The 24,541-nt window shown below is 36.0% G+C and overlaps 2 protein-coding genes across 9 annotated transcripts in view; one reads left to right on the plus strand and one right to left on the minus strand.

Moving 5' to 3' along the window:
- Positions 1-24,541, plus strand: part of FMN2 (formin 2) — a 150,067-nt gene that overhangs the window by 117,322 nt on the left and 8,204 nt on the right. For both annotated transcript variants that reach the window (XM_071739066.1, XM_071739067.1), the window contains one exon: positions 15,221-15,370. In XM_071739066.1, coding sequence (XP_071595167.1) covers positions 15,221-15,370 — 150 coding nt within the window. The remainder of the gene's footprint in view (positions 1-15,220; positions 15,371-24,541) is intronic.
- GREM2 (gremlin 2, DAN family BMP antagonist) overlaps positions 15,085-24,541 on the minus strand; it is a 59,661-nt gene continuing 50,204 nt past the window's right edge. For 3 of the 7 annotated variants that reach the window (XR_011724919.1, XR_011724916.1, XM_071739069.1), the window contains one exon: positions 15,085-15,334. The gene's annotated coding sequence lies outside the window, so the exon portion shown is untranslated. Of the gene's footprint in view, positions 15,335-17,076; positions 17,340-19,296; positions 19,458-20,690; positions 20,849-24,541 lie in introns of all 7 variants that reach the window. The other 4 variants (XR_011724918.1, XM_071739070.1, XR_011724917.1 and 1 more) reach the window with 3 other exon arrangements.

Below are 24,541 nucleotides of genomic sequence, written 5' to 3' on the forward strand. Positions count from 1 at the left end.
TTCCCCAGACAACTATTATTCATTAGATATAATTTCCTGTGCTTAAAAATTTCTGTTTTAAAAGAAAGAATTGAAATCTGTTTTTTTTTATGCACTAATGATATGTATAATTAAACGTGACTTCCTTCGTAGAATCGCTAAGAGATCTTCAAATAAGGGGTTTTTTTTGTGGTAAAAAGCAAAATACCTCATTAATTTTGTTACAGATGTCTGCAACTGAGAGTTTTTAAAATTGGATCTTCATTGCATTGCACAACTTGTGGTTTCTTCTGATTTTTTGGCAGTGTTCTCCAGAAGCAGTGTTTAAAAGCAGAAGAGCAAAATATGACACACACCATTTATACTTCAGATTTAGTGAAGCTGACAGGCTGCATTTATTTTCCTCTCAGTAGAAACAGACTCTTCTTTTTGTGCTAGCTACAACTGCAACTGAATATATGCTAATGAATAGATTCCTTATGCATTCCCAGAACTGGGAATCTCTCAAAAGGATGCCAGTAAAATATACCACTATAAAAGGTTTTTCTATGGTTTATTAGCCATTCTATGCCCAAATTTTCTACTTCTTTAATGCCACAGTGCAGGTGACACTTGGGCCATGTACTAAAGATAGCACCTGAAAAGGAAGGCAAGGGAAGGTTGGATGTTCCTCTGCCATAAGAAGCTCCCTCCTTACTTGTAAGGTCCTTGAGTGATATGTTGGTGATGTAGGATCATGATGGAAAAAAAAATGGAACAAAGGGAGTATTACTTTGGCATGGTATCAGATTTCTTGCTCAAGTGTATGAAAGATATTCTTGACATTTCTTAGGTTTGTTTAACTGCTGAGTTACATTTTTATCCTTAAAAATCTCCTTTGCAATAAAACTCTGAGAGAAGAAGCTGCTGTTAGGAGAAGAGATTTTTGTGATCCTGGACTGGTCTTTTAAGGAAACTGTTTCTTCCATGGAAAATGGAGATAGACTACATGCCCAAAGCTGACAGATATCTCAGGACAAGAGGAATCTGCAGTCTGTTCAGAAATCTTGTGACTTATCACTTTATTCTTGTGTCTAATTCCCTCTCCATTCTTATTTTTTTCCCCTCACTGAATTGAAACTACCATTAAAAAAAAAAAAAAATCTTCCTTTTGGTATATCCAGCATCGAAAGTGAACTTTTCCCTGATTTCTCATTCAGTTTGATCTGCTCTTTCTGACTTCTCTTAATACTTTCTTCTCCCTCTATGCTGAGTGAAGCAGCTTCTTTTACAGAAACTTCCTTTTAGAAGATGTAAAAACAAGAAAATTCAGTTAAATTTTTCCTCTTTACTATGAATATCTGGCAAGGATAACATCGTATGCAAAAACCTTTAGTGAAACATATGAGGAACTATGCTAGGACAGCATTAGGACAAAGTTATTTTTTACTATTTTTTTTACTATTGCTACATTTCTCTTTATTTCTTCCCTCTTGCTACTGAAATTCTTATTCAGATTAGTGGTATTTGTTAAAATTTTTAAGACAACTTTATGGTATATTTTTAGTATTATGTATATTTATTTCATTAAGATCTTAAATTGAGCTTAGAAATACAATGCTTGGGATCTTTTTTTTTTTTTTTTTGGCAGGGAGTGGATGAAAAAAAAAAAAGATGAGAGCTTAAAAGAACTAAATAAAAGATTAGTTACATTTGGCTAATCATAGGTAGAACAGCAATGCATAGGATAGCTAGGCAAGCAAGTTGTGCAAGGAAAAGTGATGGATTAGATGGAGCAAAATTAATATGATTAATGTGCTTGGATTTTCCTTTTTGTCATGGATAACTTAAGCCTTTGTTCAGTTCTATTCAGTTCTACCCCGTGATACCATTTCTTTTGCTTTCAGCAAAAAAATACTATTTATTTAGTTAGTTAGTTAATTTGGGCACAAAATATTAAAGTCCATAAAAATACATAAAATGCATAAAAATACAGAAGTTTTAAAGAAAAGCTTCTACAGCAACAACGATAATATTTCTAAAATGAATAATGATTTGGGGGAAACGCAGCAGTGTGTATTTCAGAAAAGCTCAATTGTGCAATAGATGAGCTGAAATGGAAAGTTAATCTTAGACAAAAAATAAAGACAAAGAAAATGGAATGTCTGTTCCAGGGACTCCATGCAGTGTATAGCTGTTCATTTGTCACAAGTGAGAAAATGTTTAATCGGCTTGGAAATGATGTATTCTCTCTTTATTTATCGTGTTTAGTGACTTTAAGAGTGTCAGTATGTAAAGTGTTTATCCAAGGAATGGATTTCTGGCACATGGATAAAATGAAAAGTGAAATGTTTAACTGGCAATAGGCGTGTGTTCCAAGATCTCTCTGAGTAAGTATCCTGAGATGAGAAGAAAGCACACAGGTCTGTGTTTATCTAGCTTACGCAGGCAGACAGGGAAGGCTCCAGCCTGGTATTAACACTGAAGTGACATGGAATGTCTTCACCAAACCCCAAACAATTACATCATTCCCTTAAGAATATTGATAAAGTGTAATAAAAAAGAACCTGGCACTTTCCAATTAGATCCTCATTGCTAAATACTTGAGAAACTGTGAAATACTTGACAAGTTAAAATAAAAACCACTGTTTCTGGGGGAGGGCAATGAACTAAAAGTGGAGAAAGAGGAGGGGAAGAGATGCTTCTGTCTTTTAGGAGACCACAATTTGGTTGGGTTCGGGTTTTTTTAATTTTTCATATCTTCTGTTCCAAGATGCTTAGCTATAAGCTCAACTCACGTAGCTGCAAATTACATTTAAACAATTTTATAATTAAAATGTATAATATCTTTGAAAATTGAGAGATACAGCACACTCCACCAAGCAAAAGATTCATTCTCCATTTTCTATATTTTCATTTACTTAGATTTAAATACCTCTGATCTTTAAAGATGTGTTTTCTTTAAGCAGGCATAAAAAATTAGAAGGACTATTATTTCCATGCATGCTTGATACAGTTTTAGAATGAGATATAATTTGATCACAGTGTCCACAGAAAGTAGGAACAAACATTGCATCAGTTACTGTCAAAAGCAATATGATAGCTGATATCTTGTTTATGTGGAAGGGTGAAAGGCAAGAGCAAGAGCAGCATTATAATCTTGCTCACTACTAATCAGAAATGAGCCAGTTATTCCTCTTCTTGCACTTCGTCCCAGAAGAATCAACAGCTAAACAACCTGACTAGAATTACCAAAAAATAGCATTCACAGTGAAGCTGAAGGTCCAAATTCTCTGCCTCACTACCTCTGTTAGGCTGAACAGACATGAAGAAATAGCATGTAGCTTTATAACTTTCTTTTACAATCTTATTGAGTTCTGATCTCCTTGAAAGATTAAGGTTTTGCTTTTGGTTTTTTTTTAGTTGGAAATAAATCCAGTCTGAAACATCGATCCCTCTTCCACTGGAATATTTCTTTCTTTCTCTTCCCCTCTACCTGCAATGATTTGTCTCTTCTTAGAATAACACCTGGGCAATCATTCCCAAAGTGAAGTGGAGAGGTTTATTTTAGACACAGTCTTCCTGCTATCTCTCAGTCAAGCAATGAAGCATTTGGTTCTAATTCAGTGCAGTAGCACTATGGATTTCTTAGTTTCTATTTGGACTGTGTTCATGTAAGAGTCAATGTATAGGAAAACTCTGAAGAACACTCCAGATCCTTTTATTTCTAGTATTTCAGATAGCATAATCCTGCTTGAAATGATAACATAGGGTTTTATTGCTAGGACCCAACAGTCCCATATATTGGTGGCTTCACTGGGGGGGAATTGTTGACCCTTTTCTCCTGTGGTGATGTCTGATGAGGGCTGGTTAGACAGAAATGCTGCTCACTATCATGGCTTTGTGTACATCACTGATTTTAACTACTCTGAGTGTTTAATTTGTTCTTTAGTAAAACTGCATAATGAAGATATATATTTGTTTTTTAAAAAAAGTCAAACAGAGGACTTTCTGCCTTCTGAGTATCAGCTTAGGAATTTAGGATGTGCATGGCTGGGTATGAAACACTCATCTTCTCATGTCAGGTTATTTTCATTTGGTTTATTTTATAATTTGCTCCCATTACTTGCACATTCCAGTGATTTTTAGCTTCTAAGTGCTTCCTGAGTGCAGCCTCCCAGGCACCTCTTCTGTTTTCAGGACTTTTAATAATCCATTTGGCAATGTGTTGTTGCTTTCTTCGCTGTAGCTACAAATGACATGAATTTTGAAGTGAAATGTTTACCTTTAATTCCCTGAAAAAAAAAAAAAAAAGTGCTCCTGACACAACAATCAGACTTCCATTGGCTGAACATGAGACTTGGGCAGGGACAAAGCTTTACACCTGCTTATGAGCTGACAAGTTGATGACACTTAGAGAAATAGCAGACAGTATGGTACAATGGCACTGCTGAAAAGCAACACCTAGAAATGTAGCACCTAAGTCTGGTAATCCTTTAAAACAGTAAATGTGCCTCCTGTCACACAATGGTTTGGATTGTTTCCAAAAGTGAACTATAAAGTTAAAGTGAAAACTGAGGTAATGATTGATATAAAGTGGTGAAAAGCTGAGAATGGAGATAAGTATGTAGATTTAAAAAAAAAGAAAAAAAAAAAAACTAAAAAAACCCCCCACCAAACAGCACAAGACTTTTAACTGAAAGGCAAGACTATACTACTGGACTCCATCTTTCACTGCTGTTTGGCCATTCATCCTTTGTTGGTTCCTTTACTCTTAGGTCTCTTCTTGCTGTGTGGCTCTCAGCAGGCAGACTTGAATTGCTCATGGTCAGACATTTCAGCCTGTAGGGATACATTAGCTGCATCAGCAAAAAGTAAATACTTGGTGAGCAAAGGAAATGTGTATAGAAGAAGCTTACAGACTGTTAAAACAGATTGGATCACTCTAGTGTAGTATCCTGTCTCTGACAAAATATCAGGTCCCCTAAATATGCAGTAATGGAAACTTATCCAGCAGTTTACTTATGTCAGAAAGTCTCTTCTAAAATATGAGTAATTGATTTTTCCTTGAAAGATGAAGTCTTTGTCCTTTTCTGAAAATATTTGCCACATGACTGCAAGTTCTTAAGCATTTGCATGAGTAGTTTTTGTCTGTAAGAGCACTATAATTTCTTTTAAAGATGTTGAAACTCTTGCTTTAAAAAATTTTTTTTTAAAATTTGGTTTTAAATTAGTTTGCATTTAATGGCATTCAGTACTAGTTTAAACAAATGGTAATGTAACTTTTAGCAGACTAGGATAAAACTCAAAGATCTAATGTTTTGCAAAGTAAACTGATCTTTATACAATTTATTGTAGATGACCTCTTAGTTCTTACTGTAAAAAATACAGGATATTAGTTTAAGGTGCAAATACAGCTGCACAGCTAAGCAGCATTGACAACAATACAGATAACTAACACTCTGATAACAATATAGTTGAAATAATGGAAGTATGTTCATGCTCCAAACTAGTGCTATAGATTGAATTCAGGACTAAAAAAAGAAAGAAAAAAAGAGTATGAGTAAAATCATGTCAATAAAAATATTAATGACAATAACCCCAGAAATTTAAAACTTTAAGTGTGGTGTATTGTGTTGACCTTCAGGTCATGTCCAGCAGGTGATTTCACTGCATAGTCCTCCAAAATTCAAGATATTCCTCTTGTGCTGTTACAGCTGAAGTAAAAAGCTTGTGTGTGATGAGCTCCAGTGCCTCTCCATTGTATATCAGCTTCTGGTAATCTTCAGTAGGTTTTTTTCTTTCATCATATTGTCTATCTGAGCTGCTTAGATAGATTGTTTCCTAAAACCTTCAGAGTACAGTGTTCTCATGTGCCATGGTTGTGACTTAAATGTGGATAACACTTCTACTTTTACTGTCACATGCTGATTTGTCACTACAGTTGTTGCTCTCTTCATTGCTGTATTTTAAGATTTATTTTAATGATTTTTGCATTATATTGCTGTTGTCATGTATATGCAAATATAAAAGCAGGATATGATTCAATTAGGTCACAATTGCATTAAGTCATCTGGGAAATATCCAGTAATAACTTGGATGGTGTAGGTCATTCCTTCCATAATAATTTCCAGTTGGTGGAAGGCTGCCACCAGCTCCCCTCAGTATAGGGCCTGCCTCAGCCTACTGCTGAAACTCCTCTATGCTCCTCATATGCAGAAATTAAGTGACTTGGAAAAAAAATATTGCCTCTTGGTTTCTTGTTCAGCCTTTATACCTTGCTTCTTGTCTTCCTTAACAAGCTAGGCTCAGAAACAGCCTCAGTGAGCCTCTCTTCTGCACTTGGTCTTTAATTAAAGCTTCATGTGGGGTAGCTTGCTCTCTCTTATTTTCTCACCCACTGCCTGAGAGATGGTTCTACCTTAACAGGTCTGTTGAGGATGTAAAAGTTCCTTCTCTACAAAGAGCTATGGCAGTGGTCACCCCAGACCAGAAATACCATGAAGCCTTCATGTAATTCTTGGAAGGGATGAGAAAGAGCTCCTCCAGATGTGAGGGGGTGTTCTTAGACCAAAGGAACATGGTGTAGCTTTGCTTGGTTATGTGAATATTGAGGCTTCAGACATCAAGACTGATACTGTTATTTATTACAGTCTTTAAATCAGTTCCAATGGCTTCCAACTTTTCATTTAAACTTGATCCTAAAGCTACCCATTATTCCCTACCCAGCTAAAAAAAAGATAGTGTGATACTGTTGCTCCTGTATTTGGCAAAGTCAGGAGTTCAATCATAAGTGCCTAACGTTTGAAAAATGCATGTAATGACCATTTCAATCTGACACTTCTTCAGCCCAAATTTTGAAGTGTTTCAATTCACTTTCATGGTGTTTCATTGTAATTGACCCTAAGAATATGAAAGCTTCTGTGAGTATTTCCATCTTTTCCAAAGACTGCATTTCTTCCACTCATAGTTGTGCTGGCTTTTGATGGTGGTAGGGAATCTGGTGTTCATGTATGTTAAGGAGAGAGCCTCTTGTACACTGAAGTAAGAAAGAATGCTTCTCAGAGCAACTCCAAAGGGTTAAGATGACACTGCACCACAACAAATTAAAATTCTAGTAGATTCTAAAATACCCAAGTACTTCAGAGCACTTTTATTAAATAATTTTCAAAAGATAGAAACTGGGACCTAAGTTTGATTTGAGCACAAAAATAGAAAGAATGCATGACAGTAATTCCAATGACACTGTGGATTCATTCACTTGTTATTTTGAGGGTATGTTATTTGTAAATACCCATGCATAAAATGCAATCTTTGCTGGATTATACTCTTAGTGTGTGGGTTAATATTATAGGCACATGAAATCTGGTAAAGCATCTGTGTGGTTTCTGTAAGCTAAATAATCTGCCCTAAATTTAAGGTAAATTGTTTCTTATTTTGTTAGGTAACTCTGCCCTTCAGCTTGCAGGAATTTAAGATACAAAAGTGAGCTGTACCATGGGCGTAAGCTGATTACAAGGCTGAGGTTGACATCAATAAATTGAAAACAACCTAAGAAATCTTTTAACACAATATTTAATACATAGCAATTACACTACTTCCATATGTAATTTTAACTTCTTTAAGTAATAACAATTGCTCAGGAGTGCATTGCATTAGGCAGGTGTGATTAACAGAAAGAGTTTTGTTAACAGAAGCATCTGGAGAAAGGTTTGGGCTTTGACAAGAGACATTCAGCTGCTTCTCCCAACATAGATGCTGGTAGCTTTTGTGTCAGATCAATGATGTTGGAATTCATTTCACCACTGTATTTCATGTCTACTGGCACCTTTTCTTCATCTAACGTAAAAATGAGAAGCATTAAACTCTGAGAAAGAGAAACTGTACATTCATACCAAGCAGGCAGATTACAGTGGATTGCAGCTGGCACCAGTGCATCTAGGGAACTGTATATGCCTCAAGCCAAGTTTTTGAGAGGAAGTTTTAATCTGTTTAAAATTGTCACTCTAAAATGACAGGGAAAAGCAAATGCAAATTAAAAATGCATTAGAGCAGTCATGCTAAAAAAGGTTTCCTTTTTTTCTCTGGTGAGTGGTCTGGTGGAACAGAATTTGCAGAGACTAAAAAGGACCCAAGGCAGACTCTGTTCTCTTGTGTTAGTTCATGTTTTAATCTGTATAATGTTATTGAGCAGAGACATAAATATGCACAAGTAATTTGAATTTACATAAACCCCAGTTACTGAGTTAGGTGTGGCTGACAAATACTTTGCACATGATACAGTGAAGGTAGCAAAAAATACCTCTAACCTTCATTTCCTGACATTTGATGTTCAGATAGCTGGGGGATGACTCAGTCTGTGCAGAACAGCTTTTTAAACACTGTATTTTTTGTCATCAGAAAAGTTGTCTGTCAAAATAGCTCCATCCTATTTGTGACGTAAATTAGCACTTAATCTTAGGTTCCTTTTGATAAAAGACAGCATGGAGATATTCGTGGAACATTTTTTATATCAAAGCAATGCAAAACACAAACCAAAATAAACCCAGACCAAACTTAAACATATAGAGGACTGAGCTTGTAGCCTAGTGTTTTAGAGGAAAAATGAGACTAAAAATCAATAATGAAAGCAGAGAAGGAAAATTTAAGATGCAGTGTTAACTGTGATCCCTGATAACCTAGCATTTCCAGAAGACATAAGCAACAAAAAGTGATTTGGCTAATTTCTTCATCATGCCAATCTGGTAATCTTTAATCTGGTCCTGAAAAAATCCATTCCTATAATAAATAGGTTGGGAAAATCTCAGTACTTCAATTGACCTTCCAAGAAAATTATAATTTAAATTAGTTGTGCCCGTATTTTATTGCTACCTTTCTACCCCTATTTTGAGAGACTTTTTTCCTGAAAGACAGGACTAAGGAAATATCCACCCATTTACTGATGTAAATACATAGGCATGGAATAACAGTTGGATCTGAGCTTGAAATGGCAGTCTGGTCTGAGAAGGTTTTATTCATTGCTAATTCCATGAGTTCATCAGTCCTCTAAAACTTTTGACTTCCTTAAAATATTTAAGATCAAGATTTATTCTTAATACCTGTTGATTTTCAGTCTGTGCCTTGTGGATCAAGGGTTGGACTTGATGATCTCTGAGGTCCCTTCCAACCCAGCCAATTCTATGATTCTATGATTCTATGATATGCTTTCCTTCAATTACTGGGTTTGCTGCCTTCAGCAGATGGCATAAAGTATAAAATATATAAGTTGTTTAGTAGTAGCATAAATGCACATGTATAACTGTTAATATTGATTATTGTTGATTAATATTAGAGCTGGAGGGTATTCCTAGTATTGTGGTAGATCAAAAAATAATTTCCTGTTCTTCACATCAAATGATTTTTGCTGGATGTTTGCAGTGGGTAAAGAATGGTGCCTCAAAGGTAGAAGGATGTTTGATGTTGTTGGAGCTGTTGATTTTCATCCAGATGGAGCAATAAAACACTTTTCTGTTTATTATGAATTTATATGAAGCAAGGGATTAGAGATGAGTGAGATGATTTGGCTGGTTTTTTTTTTAGCGGAAAGGCAAACTCTCTTGAGACCTTTATTTTCTAGGAACAATATTACAAAATCCATAGTTGCACAATATAAGTTGGCAAATGAGAGATGAGATTAATGATTATTGCAGCTGAATGAAGCTGGCATATTATCTTGACTTTCTTTTTAGTATAGGAAGGATTTTTTTTTCTTTAAAGAAAAAAACAAAAGCAAAACCCAAGAAAACACACTAATTGACAAAAAAAAAAAAAAAAAAAAAAAAAACACAAAAAAAAAAAGAACAAAAAAAGAGAGGAGGGAGAGGGAAGAACCCCAAGACATTTCTTATCAAAATTTAATAACTAGGTATTTTGAATGAACCTATATTTGTTTTTATATTTTCTCACTTCTAATTACGCAAGACAGCTGAGAACACAGAGGAGAGACAATAATACTAAAAAAAAAGTTAAGAAAGTGAAATAAAGTAACAGTGCAGAGGGGACCCTCAACTAAATATGTCTTTAGCTTTTTGTTATCCTAGTAACCAGGATTCTGGTTCTGTTTCATTTGATATAATTCTGTGTGCTTTTGTTGAATTCCTTGGTATTCTGTCTTCAGACTAGCTCTCATTAATGCTTTCAGATGTTGAAAACACAAAATATTACAATGTCTTTTCATCTTTATAAAATAAAGCAAGAATTAGTATGACAATTCATATGATTAGCTTTTCAGGAAGCAAGTAGTTACCTATATGTTGCAGACACCTTACCTCTACATAGTCATGAATTCAGGATCAGTGCTCTGAACAGGCTTATATGCCTGGCATCTACATTTGGCTTTAAATATAATCCATGTCAGATGAAATTTAGTAAGAGTTTTTTCTCCCCTTTTTACATTTTTAATTCTGGTGGATTATGCTTAGTCCTAAATTTTACTTCAGATTTTAACCAAAATACTGTGTACCTCAGCAGCTTCTGCCCAACTCAGAACTGTTTCTGAAACATGACTGCTTCACAAAAGTAACACAGTGCTGCCTCTAATACTATCTCTTCTTCATCTTGAATGTACACTAATGATGCTTAACCATTTATATAACCAAACCTAAGTAGTCAAGAATATCCAGCTTCAAACCTCAACCTCAACCTTAGCCTGTTAAACAGTACAGAATCTTTCCTGCAGATTTGTAGAAATACTTTTTCTTCTTTTGAGTCCTCATTGAGAAAAAATCTTTATTCTTGCAGGTGATTTATTTTGCTCTATGGGAAACCAGATGCATGTGAGTTTGTGTGTGTGCTCCCCATTTCTCAGAAAGGTCAGCCAGAGCATGCCAGTACATATTATTATTTGCTATTTGTTCAGCCATGAAAGCCTGATCAAATTATATTGAGATGGTGTTACTGCTGTCCATTGCTCAGTACTCCTGATTTGTTTTTGGTTTTGTTAGCCTGTTTTGGTTTGGGTTGGGTTTTTCAGCAAAGGAAGTATTTTTGTCATTGCTGCTTCCTTGACCTACCACATATGTTCACATATATACATGCAGGTGTACAAATATATTTTGTGTACATATTTATGAATGACCCAATGCATTGCACACAACAGACTAGAATCTGAATCATTGTCTGCAACTGCTTGGTAACTGGCTTCAGAATGGAATGGAAAGAAAAATTGAATAACCCATAGTTGCTCTTAAAATATTTCTAATGGGTGAGATCTATTAGCTAGAAAAGCTGTCAGTGAGCCATTTGCAATGTGAATGGCTTCTTTTCTTTCTCATATGATTAAATTTGGTTCGGCTGTTAGTGCATCCATTCCTTTCTTCAAATAGAGAAATAATTTAAATAGTCTCATAGCTGTGATTCATTCATCAAATTTCCACATTTGAGGAGGCAGTGAGTTCAGTCATCTCGGTTTGCAGTGATTTTACTGAATTACACAAACACTTGAACCAAGGAATTTAGAAGATTAGAAAAGGAAAAAAGGAAGTAACTAACTTTCTTGCTTTTGTTGCCTTACATGTCAGGGATGAGCATCTCTTCCATTGTTTTGAGAGTTTTAATGTTGTTTAATTCCCCTCCAGGGTCAGCAGGAGGGATATGAAATCCAGCCTGAAATCTGTTTAAAGAATTCTGGCATTTGCTATGTCAGGATGAGAGAGTGGTGTGAACATCACTGCCCTATTTTTAATCAGGCTTGAAAAGTCAGGCTATTAGAAGCAAAGCCAGTGACATCCTTTACCTCTTTTAATCCCTGAGAATAACTCACATGCCCTTCCTTCCTTCTTCCATGACTGCTATCTTGTCTCTAATGCACATTCTTTTCTTTTAAGACACTCGCCAAGAGTACAGAAAACTAAGAACCTTTTCACTCGAGAACTGGACAATAAACAAACTTTTCAAACACCTGTTTGGTAATAAACATTTAACTTTGCTGAAAGGTGAAATGAAATCCAGAGAGGTCAGATTAGTTTCCCAAGGCCATATGATGCTGAAATTAATTTGAGTATAGGAACAAAAGCTTTCTGAACTCCAGTCCCCTGTTTCCTTCAAAATGTCTGTATGCCTGCACATTTAGTCAGGAACCGTATCAATGGTTTTTTGCAGATGTTTTGTTTCAAAATCTGCTGAGGGATCTACAGGATAATTTTAATGGGCTACCCCACTGAAAAGCACCAGGGAGAAGGTATTTGTTGCCTGGCTGAAATCTGAAAGGACAATAATCTAGTCTTGGGGTTATGGCAATGTCATCCAAATTTCTCTTTGTATTTAAAATGTGCATCCCCTCCTTGAATCCGCTTTGAGATATGTCTAGGTTGACATAAGTAAACATTTCCAAATCAGATCTTTAAAGAGCATGGTAATATAGAGGATTTATTGCTGTGCCTGTTATTTTTTGATGCAACTGGATTTACTTTATTTGCTTTGTCTTTCATGTGTGAATTATGCCACTTTGTCTTGTACTACAAAAATGACAGCATTTAATGTACAGCGAGCAGGTTTCCATATGTCTTCTAAGTGTGCTCTAAGAGACTTAACTGCTGTATAAGAGTAGAGATCTCTGGTTGAAAAAATATGTAGTAACTGTCTTGATCGTTTGATCTGCATATATAGAAATAACATTTGATTCATGGAGATTTGTACCCTGAAGTCTTGCTGTGTTGCAGCTGATGTCTTCTGTGATCTTACCAGGCGTTAGAAAGGTGTGACGTGTTCTCAGTGACAACCTGCTATGCTGCTGCTGCTTCACATTTCACAAACAGCTTATTTCCCTTACCTCCCAGACTAACTGCCATGGAGGCAAGCAACCTGGCTGAGCATTTATCTTCTCTCTATAAAGCTAGAAATTAAGTTAGAGCTATTAGACACATCTGTATGCATGTGTAAGGTTGTGCTGGTTATACAAGTGCTCCACAGGGAGATTTTTAGTCACCAGAGAAACAAACTTTGGCTACATCCCAGAGGATAGCTGGAATAGTTGAAGAGTAATGGAGGTCTTTGAATCTACAGTAAATTTCAGTGCTGCTTATCATTTGATTTTTTTTTTTAGCTATCTCCTCTACAGTATGAATTTCGTTTTGTCTTGCCTTCCTGTTTCTTGAACTGTGTTCCTGTAATGAAATTCTTGCTTTTTACCTCAAATTTAAAAACATTGCTTAGGATGGCTAATCACTGTGAAATTCTCTTAACAGTATTGTCATTTGCAGGATGGTTTGAAGACATTTTTCTCAGAAAAAGGCTTCTGGTTTAAACTTCTGATCTTTCTATGCTCTGTAAATCATTAATTGCATTCATTCAAAGAGTTTTACAAAAAAGAAGCTATTGACTCAGCTGATGCCTCCAAATTTCTCTCTCATCCTGTACTGCTTGTGTTCCTTCAAAAATATTGCCAGTTCATTCTGAAAAGTCAAATGAACCTTTATTATGACTTCCCCACTACCTAGCTCCAGAGCTATAAAGCTGGGGGAGTGGCCTGATATGTCCCCAATATGTTTGCAACCTTGCAAAAAGTAAAAAAAAAGTGAAAGTAGGCAAAAGTTTACAATACAGTGCAATTGGCTGATGAAGGTCAGGGATATTTTCTTGAGTGATTCTGAGGTACCCTAAGATTAATAATAAATATTTCCTCAGTATAATACTATAAGGAAAATGTAAATAGGTAAGTAAAATGGAATTTTTTATTTTAATCCATTGTATCACTTGTCTATAAATTATTTGGAAAAAAATGCAAGAAAACCCAGCTACAAAAAAAAGAGACATCCTACTTAGTGAACAAGAGCTGACTTACAGAACAGAATGCAATAGCAGTCTGAGAGAGCTTAAGAAAAGGTACCCTCAGGTGAGGTTTCATTTGAGTATGAACAGAATGGGTTAAAAGTGAGGGTCTTTGTCTTTTATGTTTTTCTGCACTGAATCTTTGTTGCTCAATGGCTTCATTTTTCTTCAGCAGATGGAAAACTTAACTATGAATTAAGAGGAAAAGGCTGTAGAATTTGGTAAAGTGATGCTAATTTTTTAAGCTGGAGGCTTTTTTATTCAGAAATAGGATAATTCTATGCAGACAGAAACTTTGTCAGATTGACCCTTCTGAATGATGAATCTTTGTATAATACTGTCACCAATAAATACTTTGAATTATAACTATCAAAGCACTGTCTCCACTTACAATGGTCCATGAATGAAGATACAGCTTCTGTGACTGAAATGTCACTTCCATCCATTTAAATGGAACTGAATTTTTTTCCCATACTTAAAGTGATTCAAACTGTGATGATGTGAAAATTATCATAAGAGCTGATGAATAGTAAAAGATCAGGGAGCAAAACATCTATAATTATATTTCAAGAGACAGCTTTCAATAGAATTTTTCATAAAGTAACATTTTCCAGAGGCTTTCGTGTTGAGCTTCAGATGATAAAACATTAAGTCAAAAAACCAAAAGTGGCATAATATTTAATTAAGCAAATGATTTTAAAAATAATTCTTCTACATTCCTATACACTTTAAAATTTGAAATAAAATAGAAGCAATTAAAACTCAGAAATCTGTTAATTTTAATCATAGTCATCACTCAGTGTAGGAAAATGCATTTCATCAGCAGCTCTTTGTTGAGGTGTAACTTTTGTTCTAATACGCTACTTATCTTTTGCTTTGCTCAAAGGGTTTGTCGGGTTGGTCTGGTAGAGTCCTGATGGACACCTGGTTTCTAAAACTGTTGCTCCTGGCCCAGTTTTCTGTTCCATCATTTCTTGTTCAGTGCACAGCAGGTCTGGGCTTTACTTCTCTGTAGGCTTCAACTGAGGGCGTCTCAAGCTATTGCATCGTAGTATGGATATAGCAGAAGAAGAAGAACTGTTTGCAGTCCTTCTTAGACTTGGACTCTATGGTTTGAAAATAGCTTTAAACACAAGAGAAAAGCAGTGTGCAGGCAGGTGTGGATGTCTGGATTTGCAGGGCTATCAGCAGAGCATTTATTTTAGCTTTTGAAATGGAAGATACTTTGGTCAAAACCAGAACCCGTGCTAAATTCCAGATCCCAACTTTTTTTGCAGAGTTATCTTGTGTATCTACCTCTATACAAAGAGCTCAGGACTATTATGGTTTTATATGCTTTTATTTCAGATCTGATACCAAGAATAATTAAATGCCATATTGGTGTTAAGGTAAAAAATTAAATCAAACCTTCATCAGTGGGTACTGAAACATTTGCCACTTCTGTTTTCTTTGACAGCTTTTTGGAAACTGCAGCCTATTTCTGTATGAAACCAAAAATGGGAGAGAAAGAGGTGTCCCCACATTCTTTCTTCAGTATTTGGCATGAATTCAGTTCTGACTTCAAAGACTTCTGGAAGAAGGAAAACAAACTTATTCTTCAAGAAAGGTACATTTTCTTGTTTGTTCAAAGGCTTTTCTCAGAGAATGTTATTGGGAGCAATTGCACAGAAACCAGCAAGCACACAGCCAATCACAACCCATTGAATGGGTTTTTTTGTTTTTTGGGGTTTTTGTTTGGTTTTTTTTTTTAAGATTATTGGTTTTCCTAATAGTTATAATTTTTGAGTGGGACATTAATATCAATTTGTGCTAAAATTTTTCATTACCCTACTGACATTTTTGGTAAAGAGTGTAACTATTGTGCCACCATGAATCCAAGCAGTGGGAGACTTTTTATCAGGTCTGAAAGTTGATCAAGATTTCCTATTAGCATGTTTAGTGAAACAAGTGCAGGCATCAAGACATGATGTTTTTTAAGTATTTCTCCAGGAAGACTGACAGAAAAAGGTCATTTGACTCTCCATTAAGAAAAAACTCACGCTGAACCATATTGCAAATCATGGCCTATGAACATGAGCACATGTGGTATATAAAACATAAAGAATTGAGAATGGCAATTTTGAAAAATTACCCATACTGTCTGTTCCATGTATTAGAAGAGCTGTGAAGTTTGCTTTCATCTGCATGCAGATAGCACATAGTGGTCTTCTTTTGTTTATAAAAATGGTGCCAAGAATTAATCAGTTGTTTAAAAAGTAATAAATGCTGTATTAGAACAAATTAAACAAATACAAACATGAAAACTGTAAGCACTGTTATATAATCCCACATCTGTTAGCAACTTGAGTGACCTTGGTATACAGATAATTAAGCTACTTCTGAGCCTCAGCATTAACAGGACTGGTGCTTTATGTTCATTAAATGATTTATATCAGTCCATGTTTAAATAACTTGACAAGAACAGGCCTCTTTTTCAAGAGTACTCAACCTATGTAATTGTCACAGACATCAGATTACTGGCTTAGGAAGTCAGTGAAAACTTAGGCACATATATGATCCGTGTCATATATACCATGCATGTTTAGTGTAAGTGGCTACATTTTGGAGCAGTCTCACAGTTAAGAAAATTGGATTCTACTCCCATTGCAAGAGTGTGGTGCAAATGTTAGTACAGCACAGCAGCTCTCTGGGGATCTATTTCATTTTACTGACTGACTGAATTTTCTATAATTGAGTACATTTCTTTGGAACCAAGTTGACTGTCTTTGGTTTCCTATGCAGGGATTTGACTTGCAACTTTTAATACAGGTTAACTTAATCTTGCATTTTTTTGTAGAACAGGGTTCAAGAAAAAAAAAAGTCTTTTTTTTTTTTTTTCCAAGTTAGTAGGCGATTTTTCTAAAAGCATACAAAAACTCTCCAGAGAGAGGTTACACTGCAAAATATTTTTCTTTAAAAGGCATTAATTAAATAAGCACAAAACCTTTTCCTCATATATCCCCCCTTACATCTAAGGCTTAATAGAAGAATGAGAGTGTGATACAATCATTTCACTCTCTTAACTCAGTGAACAAGTGTGCTAAGAGGATGCATTGAAGCAATAAAATGTAGCTTGAGCTGGCCCCTTCTAGGGCAAGGATAGTTTTAGCCTGAAAGGCACTGAGCTTGTATAACCTAAAAAAATGGCTCTAGGTGAGGATGTGACAGGAAAAGAACAGGACAGTGAGAAAGGGAATGCAGTGGGAAAAGCAACAGGGAGATCCCTAGGAAGAAGAGCAAGGAGGCCAAAACCTGGGCTGATGTAACCGTTACCCCTTGTCCCATCACTACATGCCCTGCTCCCCAGCTTTCTTGCAGATCCCTTCAGGTGCTGGAAGGCCACCATAATATTGCCCTGGAGCCTTCTCTTCTCCAGGATGAACAACCCCAATTTTCTAAGTCTTGTCTTCATAAGAGAGGTGCTCCAGCACTCTGATCATCTTCATGGCCTTGCTCTGGGCTTGCTCCAACGCTTCTATGTCCTTCCCATGTCTCTAGAACTGGACATGGGTCAAAGTAACTTACTGTAGTATTTTCTTGGTGGAAAAAAACAAGTGAGAGATACAGTGAAATTTTTATTTCTGAAGTGTTGCAGTAGGCCACCTCTGGTGAATTATTTACCAGATTTCTGCCTCATGAAGCATAATTTAATTGTTATAATTATTTAAGAAATATTTAAATTTATTTGCTTTCCTTTTTCCATTTTATCATCTTTCTCACCCCCTCGTTGCTTAAGGTTTATTTTGGCTTGGGTTTTTTTTTTATTGTTGGTTTTTGGTTGGTTGGTTGGTTTGGTTTAGTTTTGGGGTGTTTTTGTTTGCTTTTTTTCTTTTTTTCCCTCTGCTTTTAGTGTTTAGTTTAATAAACTTTTAAGTTGTGGGTAATGATTCTAGAATATTTTATATCCCAGTTTCCACATGGACTGTTAATACAGGCTGTTCCTTATTTAGTGTCTGCAAATATGAGTCACTGTTTTATGATAATTTACTCACAGGCTTTTCATAGATGGTATTTTCTAAGGTGGTACCACTTTTTGTTACTGGGAGATTAACAGTGTATGTTTTAAAGAAAGCAGTCAGCAAGTTCTTATTTTAAACATTTTCACTTGGCATTTCAACTTATGTTCTGGTTAGCCAGATATTTATATGCAGAAGATAAACATTGAAGTGTCAGACTTAGTACTTCCTTACAAGATGAGGGGAAAAAAATTTAAAAATGGTGCAAAGTTAAAAACAAATTAATTTTTCTGAAGTTTTCTTCTGCTTTCTCTATGTTCTCTCACTTGAAATAAAGCAGAACTGGAAAATACTAACTGTAGAGAAAATTTATGCCTGACAAACTGTTAAGTACAGTAGCAATAAAAAGAAAAATGCACCTGAAAATTACAGTGAAAGCATAGGTCTGCCAGGAGGTTTTCTGAACAGCAATATTTTTTTGTGGGCACAGTGCAGTCTGGGCAAACTGGAGCATTCCCATAGAAATTGTTATCTGAATTATTTATAAAGTTCTCAAAAATATTTTGTGAAAGCTGAAATTTCTGATGCGATGTCTATCCTAAAGATGCATTCTTTTCAGGGAAAGTTTCAAAGTTATATAACTTTCTTCTAATGATGATTTTTAAAAAAAATTACCAAAAAACCCAACCAAACAAAGAAAAACAGAGGAAAAAAAACAACCCAGAGGGTAAACCACAATCAAACTTAAAGGTAGATGCTTTGAGTTTTTAAATTTTTTGTAATTGTAGTCCTTTTACAGTATATTTGATGTGTGACTGGTAGTCCATGCTTTGCATTCACACTTTGAAAACTCTTGAAAGGTATGGAAGTGTCAGCGCCTTAGAAACATTCCAGTAATCTCCAAATGCCTTTTTTTCTTACTTAGAGCAAGTGTCCCGTAGAAACTGACATGAATTTTTAAACTCTTTTGTCATTAATCTGTCTTTATTTTACCACAGTTTCTTTATATTTCTGTGTCAGAGCTCTTCAGTGCTAAGGGCACTGGTCCAGTCTGGCACTTTTGTGACAGTGAGAAGTATTGTAGTTTTTCTTGACATCTAGGAAAGGCCTACAGGAATTTTGCCCAGACTCTATCACTTTCCTAATAACCAGGAAAAGATGCCTGTCCTAGCAATAGAGAAGATGAAAAAGCTCATGAGGCAACACGTAATATAACCCTACTGAGGGAAATCTTAACGTTTTATGATCAATTTGAAAAAGAATAAATTAAAAAATAGGAGTGGCAATCAAATGTGGAAAATGCACACCCTCAGTAACTAAAAATAGGATTATTTGTCAGACAGTCTCATATTGGTGTAGACAACAGTGATCCATCCTTAGGTCTACAACTTCATCTTTTCTTTACAGCTGTGAAATATACACTGGCTCATTGCAGTAGCCAAAGGCAGTCAGTCCCTTAGCTTTAAAAGAAAAGTTCCATCATTGCCAAAGGTTAAAGGCAATATCATTAGGCCTTAGATGAAAGTTTAGATCTTACTAGGAACAGGTTGATAAAAAGGCAGAAGCATGTTTGTAGGGCCACAGTTCCACTTTCCAGTTTCCCTGGCTACAAGTGAGGTACTGAGACTCTTTTATCCACTTCAGTTCTGGACGTGTTTCCATTTCTTCAGTCTCCTGTGCAACCTTGTAAAGATTCACCTGTAGAGGAGAAGGAAAGCTGTATTTCTAGACAGGAGACGGAGGAAGTGGGGTGATGGGAGGGGGGAGAGAGAGAAAGGGAGAGATAAAGGTGCCCTGTAAGTGTGTACATAATATATTTGCTCCTAAGCTCAGTCTGGCCCTTGCCTTTATGGAAAGGAGCATCACTGAACAGAGACTGGCTGTGTCAGGGATGCCAGCAGAGGAGAGAGTTCATAAGCAGGATCAACATGATGGTAAAATTCTCTAAGTCCCTGATATCTTGCATCACACTAAGCTTGAGAATTTCTTTTGGCTGACTTTATTCAACCCTTTAACTCCCACGATAAATCTTTGACACATTAAAAATAATCTATAACCTCAAAAAAAAAAAAAAAAAAGTGCGCTCGTCTCTCAAATGGAAAAGTTGCCCGTTCCCGTAAGAATAGCAGTTAAGCTGGCACCTGGTGTGTCACACTGTGTATATCTAGATGAAAGGGAGATTCCTGGCCAGCATGTCTCCACAGCTCATTGATCTCCCCCTGCAGAAAGACTGGTATGTCTCCCTACAGACTCCTCGGCAGGATGATTTAAAACTTGCTGTTGAGCAATTTAAAGTCTGGCATTGGATATCTGTACATTGCACAGTGAGGAGCATATTGGTAAGCTGCCACTTCTGCTTGCAGAGGAGGGCATTAAATCCCATAGCACGAGCAATGTCCTCTCAGAGTAATTTAGGGGATATTTAGTTAACGCTTATAATAGGAACCAGTGAGTCAGACTTGAGAGTGAGAAATTGTGGGACATGGGAATATAAACTTGCAAAGAACTGTGGAGATGGGAGGAAAGAGAAGAAAAATGTACATGGAGGGGCAACATGAGAAGGAAAGGATGAAAATGTGGAGTATGTTTAGTGGGATCATGTTTTGCTCGGGATGCTGTTGGGTAACACCAACTAAAAGCTCCCAGCCTTATGCTAGTAAGTAGTTATGGTAGGGAAGTTTTCTGAGTAGGGAACTTTAATCTCAATGTAATTGTTGCTCTCTAATCTGTAGTCACATGCTGGTAGGCTTGGTTTTACAACTCATAATGCCATTTCAAAACAGGATAAGGCTGACGTGACTTTGAATTGAATAATTAAAAGGATCTTCAGTTTTTTAGAGTATTTCAAAATTTTAACTCGAATAAAATAGCTTTCTGATCACAAGAAAAAAAACCAAAAATCAAAACTGTGACAGGCGTTGGAAAATCTACTTAAAGAAAAAGCCAAACTCACCAAGAATATAGAAGCTGGGAATGGTCCTTCCAGGCAGTGCCTCACAAAGAGACAATTTGCAGTCCAGCTGAGATGTTGCTCAACGTTCCAGTATTTTTTGTTTTCTTCCTTCCTTGTGTGATTTCCCTAATTAGTCCTTTTTATTTTCAATGAAAACAACATAATTTTTTCATTAGGAGAGGAGAGCAGTAATTTTCATTTTTAATGTTGCTTTTGAGGGAAAAATTTGTGAAAAATAAAAGTATTTGGAGATAAGTTTCTCAGCCCAGATCTTAGGTGGAAATTACTTTTAAATCATCATTTTTAAGCAATACTGTGTTTTGTACAGCAGGAAGAAATATTTCCATTTGCAACAGCAAGCCAACAAATAGCAAACTTGAACAAAGGGAAGGATCCAGTAAAAAAACTAATTACAAATCTGATCTTTCCTAATTTTTGTGCATAAGAGAAGACAGACAACAATCATCATCTTGTAATGAAGTTTGCAGCTTGTTTCCAGGGCTGTAGTGTCAGACTGGGTGTGATGGGGTATCATGACATGAGATACCACGATTCGTACCATATAGTGATATTTTCAGTTTTTTAAAACCTTTTCTGTTCATGACTTCTGAAAAATAGTGACATGTGGCTATGATAAAAATCAGCCCAACATACTCTGTAGATATTTCCCTATGGGTGAAAAAATTTAGACTACTAAATTTTAAAACATAATTTCTGACAAAAAATGATATATTTTCTGTACTTGTTAGATGTTTCCATTCCCAGGCACAGTGATTCCATTGGCTTTTGAGGTGCAAGAAAATACTGTAATGTTTTACAAATGAACAACATTTCTCATTAAAATATTAGTCCCCCAAAATCTGAGACTCACAAAGACTTAAAGTTTGCTGTAACCCAGACTGATCCTAAACTCCTGAAGATGTAAGATTCCTTGATTACTGAGACTTTGCCAAACCAGTTCATGGAACTGGCATAATAATGACAATATCCATTAGGTGTAAGTGCATGACTGGCTGCATGTTTTATGGCATGAATACAGGGAATATTCATCATCAACATCATAGCCAACAGCAAGGTTTTTGGGGTTTTTTTTCTTACATTTTTGTAGTAACATAACCATAAGCCTGGTTTATCCAAGTCATCTGTCCAGGGTACATTTTCATATTCTCCTTAAGACAGTTTCCTTCTCCACGAAATCTGTTCACCAAGTCATTCTTTTTTTCACATTGCATTTTTTCCTCCCTTTACTCCATCTGCTGCTTAAAAACATTTTATAGTGAACACATAGTTTCACATTTCCGTTCACTTATGAGCTTCCTTTCTTTTGCTTGCTGATTATGTTGCCAGCTTTACCTCACCTCCAATCTTGTTCCTTTCCCTTATCGTTTCCTGTTGAATTTCTGAACCAAACAGCCCAGAATGCATTCGGCTTCTTTGAGAGCAACCAGGCTTCAGTTCCAAGAAAAACAACAGAAGGTGATGCTATCTTTTCTTAGAGCAACCTTAATTTTCATATTCAAAGCCCATAGGAAAGTGATTTCCATCTTCTCTGAAGGCAGCCAGGCATGGCCTGAAATACTGGCCACTTTAATAAGAAAAAATAAAAAAATATTAATTTGATGGCAGAAGTCAGAAAAATGTATTGAAGTGTCTATAAGCATGTCTGGATTTTATTAGAATCAGAACTATCCTTAACAGTATAACTTTTTTTGCATCATTACATTTTCCAGGGAAAATTTTCTTTAATTCTAGGGTTATAATTTTTAAAACCTGTTTCAACACTGTATCCTTTTTGGTATTTATGCACATCTGTGTATCTCTGCTCAGATAAGAGCTCAATCCCTAGATCACCAAGAATATGTTTGCCAGATAGAACTGAGAGAAACAAAAACTTTAGAATTTAAATTCTTTCAGAATATCTTGAATTGTGTCATGAATTACAGTGAGACTCTGTGAATTGGAAGATCTCATTTTCATTACAGTTGGCCTCAATTTCCTTTGGCCTCAAAGCCTTATTTTGGGCCCATTTGACATGGTGCACACTGAAGAAAATCTGAAATGTATTTCCCAGTCTACTTTACACTGCTTATTCAGGGTCCTGCTCCAGGTTAGTCTCTGTGTTAAGTGGCCAAATAAAAACATTTTAATCTATCTGTCCTTGGTCCTCTGAGCCAAAGTATGATTAATCACTGTCTTTAAGACAGCCATTGCCTGTCTTGTGGTCCTTGAAGTAACCATGTGAAGGGCTGGAAGGGATGTCAAGATAGTCTAATACATAACCTCTTTGTTGGTAGGTAGAGCTTAGGTTTCATCAGTCAGTTTGATGGGACCAGGTACATTACACTGTGCTTCTTATCTGTATAAAGTCTTTGCAGTCAGTTACTGAATCATATCTGTGTTATCACTTCAGGTCTCTTGGCGTGAAAGTAAAAGATCTGCATTTTTTTTACTTTACTTTTATGTTGGCAATTGTGATTTTTTATTCTGTTTTTCTACTAAAGAGAAACAGAGAAACAGAGAAAACAGAGAAACCTTAGCAAAAAATAATTTCAGAATTTTATTAAATGGGTCAAAGACTGAAATTAGGCCCATTGCTCTGGAAGAGTTTTCAAAGAAGGTATTCTAAAGTTTTCTGCTCTTGAAATCTTAAAGATGTCTGGCACTTGATATTTCTGCTGAGGATTTTTAAAATTTTTAGTTGTAAAGGTCTTATTATTACTATAAGCAAGTTACCAGACAAACCTATGTAAAATATTTTGGTAGCAAAATACATGTCAAACTGTGAAAGCAATGTCTGTCTGGGCTTATTGTGGAAGGTTTGGTGATCAGCTCTACTATCTAAGGCATATAACCTTCCAGCCTCCTCATTCTGCTCCCATTTGTCATGTCACTGTGCTTGCTAGTGAAGTGTAAGGCTACCAAGCCTAGATGGAGCCAGTAGGAAATGAATCTGTCTGCCACAGATACTTCAGACAAAATTATTAATGTTTAGTGGCAGGAAAGTGGCTCCCCCCCACTCAATGGATTAAATGATGACAGAAAATCTCTAAGCCTTGATAAGGTTGTGGCCAGGCTGGCTTTTGGTCTAGAAGGTAGATAAAAATACTCTGTCTTTTGGTTTTGTAAGGATGTCTGGTTTCTTTTTCTTGTGTGTGCCAAAGTGTAACTTGCTTATTCATCTCACAGACTGTCTTTAAGCCTAATCATGGTTTGTATATGTTTGTTTCACAATAAATATGGGGTAGAAGGCAGTGACTGTGCTGGAGGAGACTTTTTATTATCGTAGAAATAGGAAACTACTTCCTTTGTTAGGGATGACAATTATTAGACTCTCTGAATCTTACTATGCAGGAGATTTTCAGGCTCCTTGGGCTCTGTAACTGTCTGGATGTTAATTCATTTCTAGGTTTATTTTTTTTTTTTTTTTAACTGATCCATGGAGTGCCCACTGTTATACATTCCCTACATGCTTTTTTTTACTATTGGAACTGTTTGTAGCATATCCTTTCTGTAGGAACGCTTTAGCTTAACTTATTTTTTTTTCAGGGCAATATATTTGTCCAGATTTGAGTTGTGAACACCTTTATTAAGTAGTTATAGAATCTGCCTGGGGTCTGATATTGGGTCCATTGCTGCCAATATCTCTGCTCTTCAGATCCTACAGTGAGAGTTAAGCAGCTCTCTGGCTGTCAAGGCTGAGCAGACTAACTTTTGTAGGATTAAGTTCTCATTATGGCAAAATCAAGAAATTATTTGGGAAAAGAAGTAACAGGCAAAGCATGCTAATGGCAATGCAGCTGATGTTATTTCCTATCAAACCAATATGCTC

This window comes from Heliangelus exortis, chromosome 3 (genome assembly GCF_036169615.1).
Source record: "Heliangelus exortis chromosome 3, bHelExo1.hap1, whole genome shotgun sequence".
Classification (NCBI taxonomy): domain Eukaryota; kingdom Metazoa; phylum Chordata; class Aves; order Apodiformes; family Trochilidae; genus Heliangelus; species Heliangelus exortis.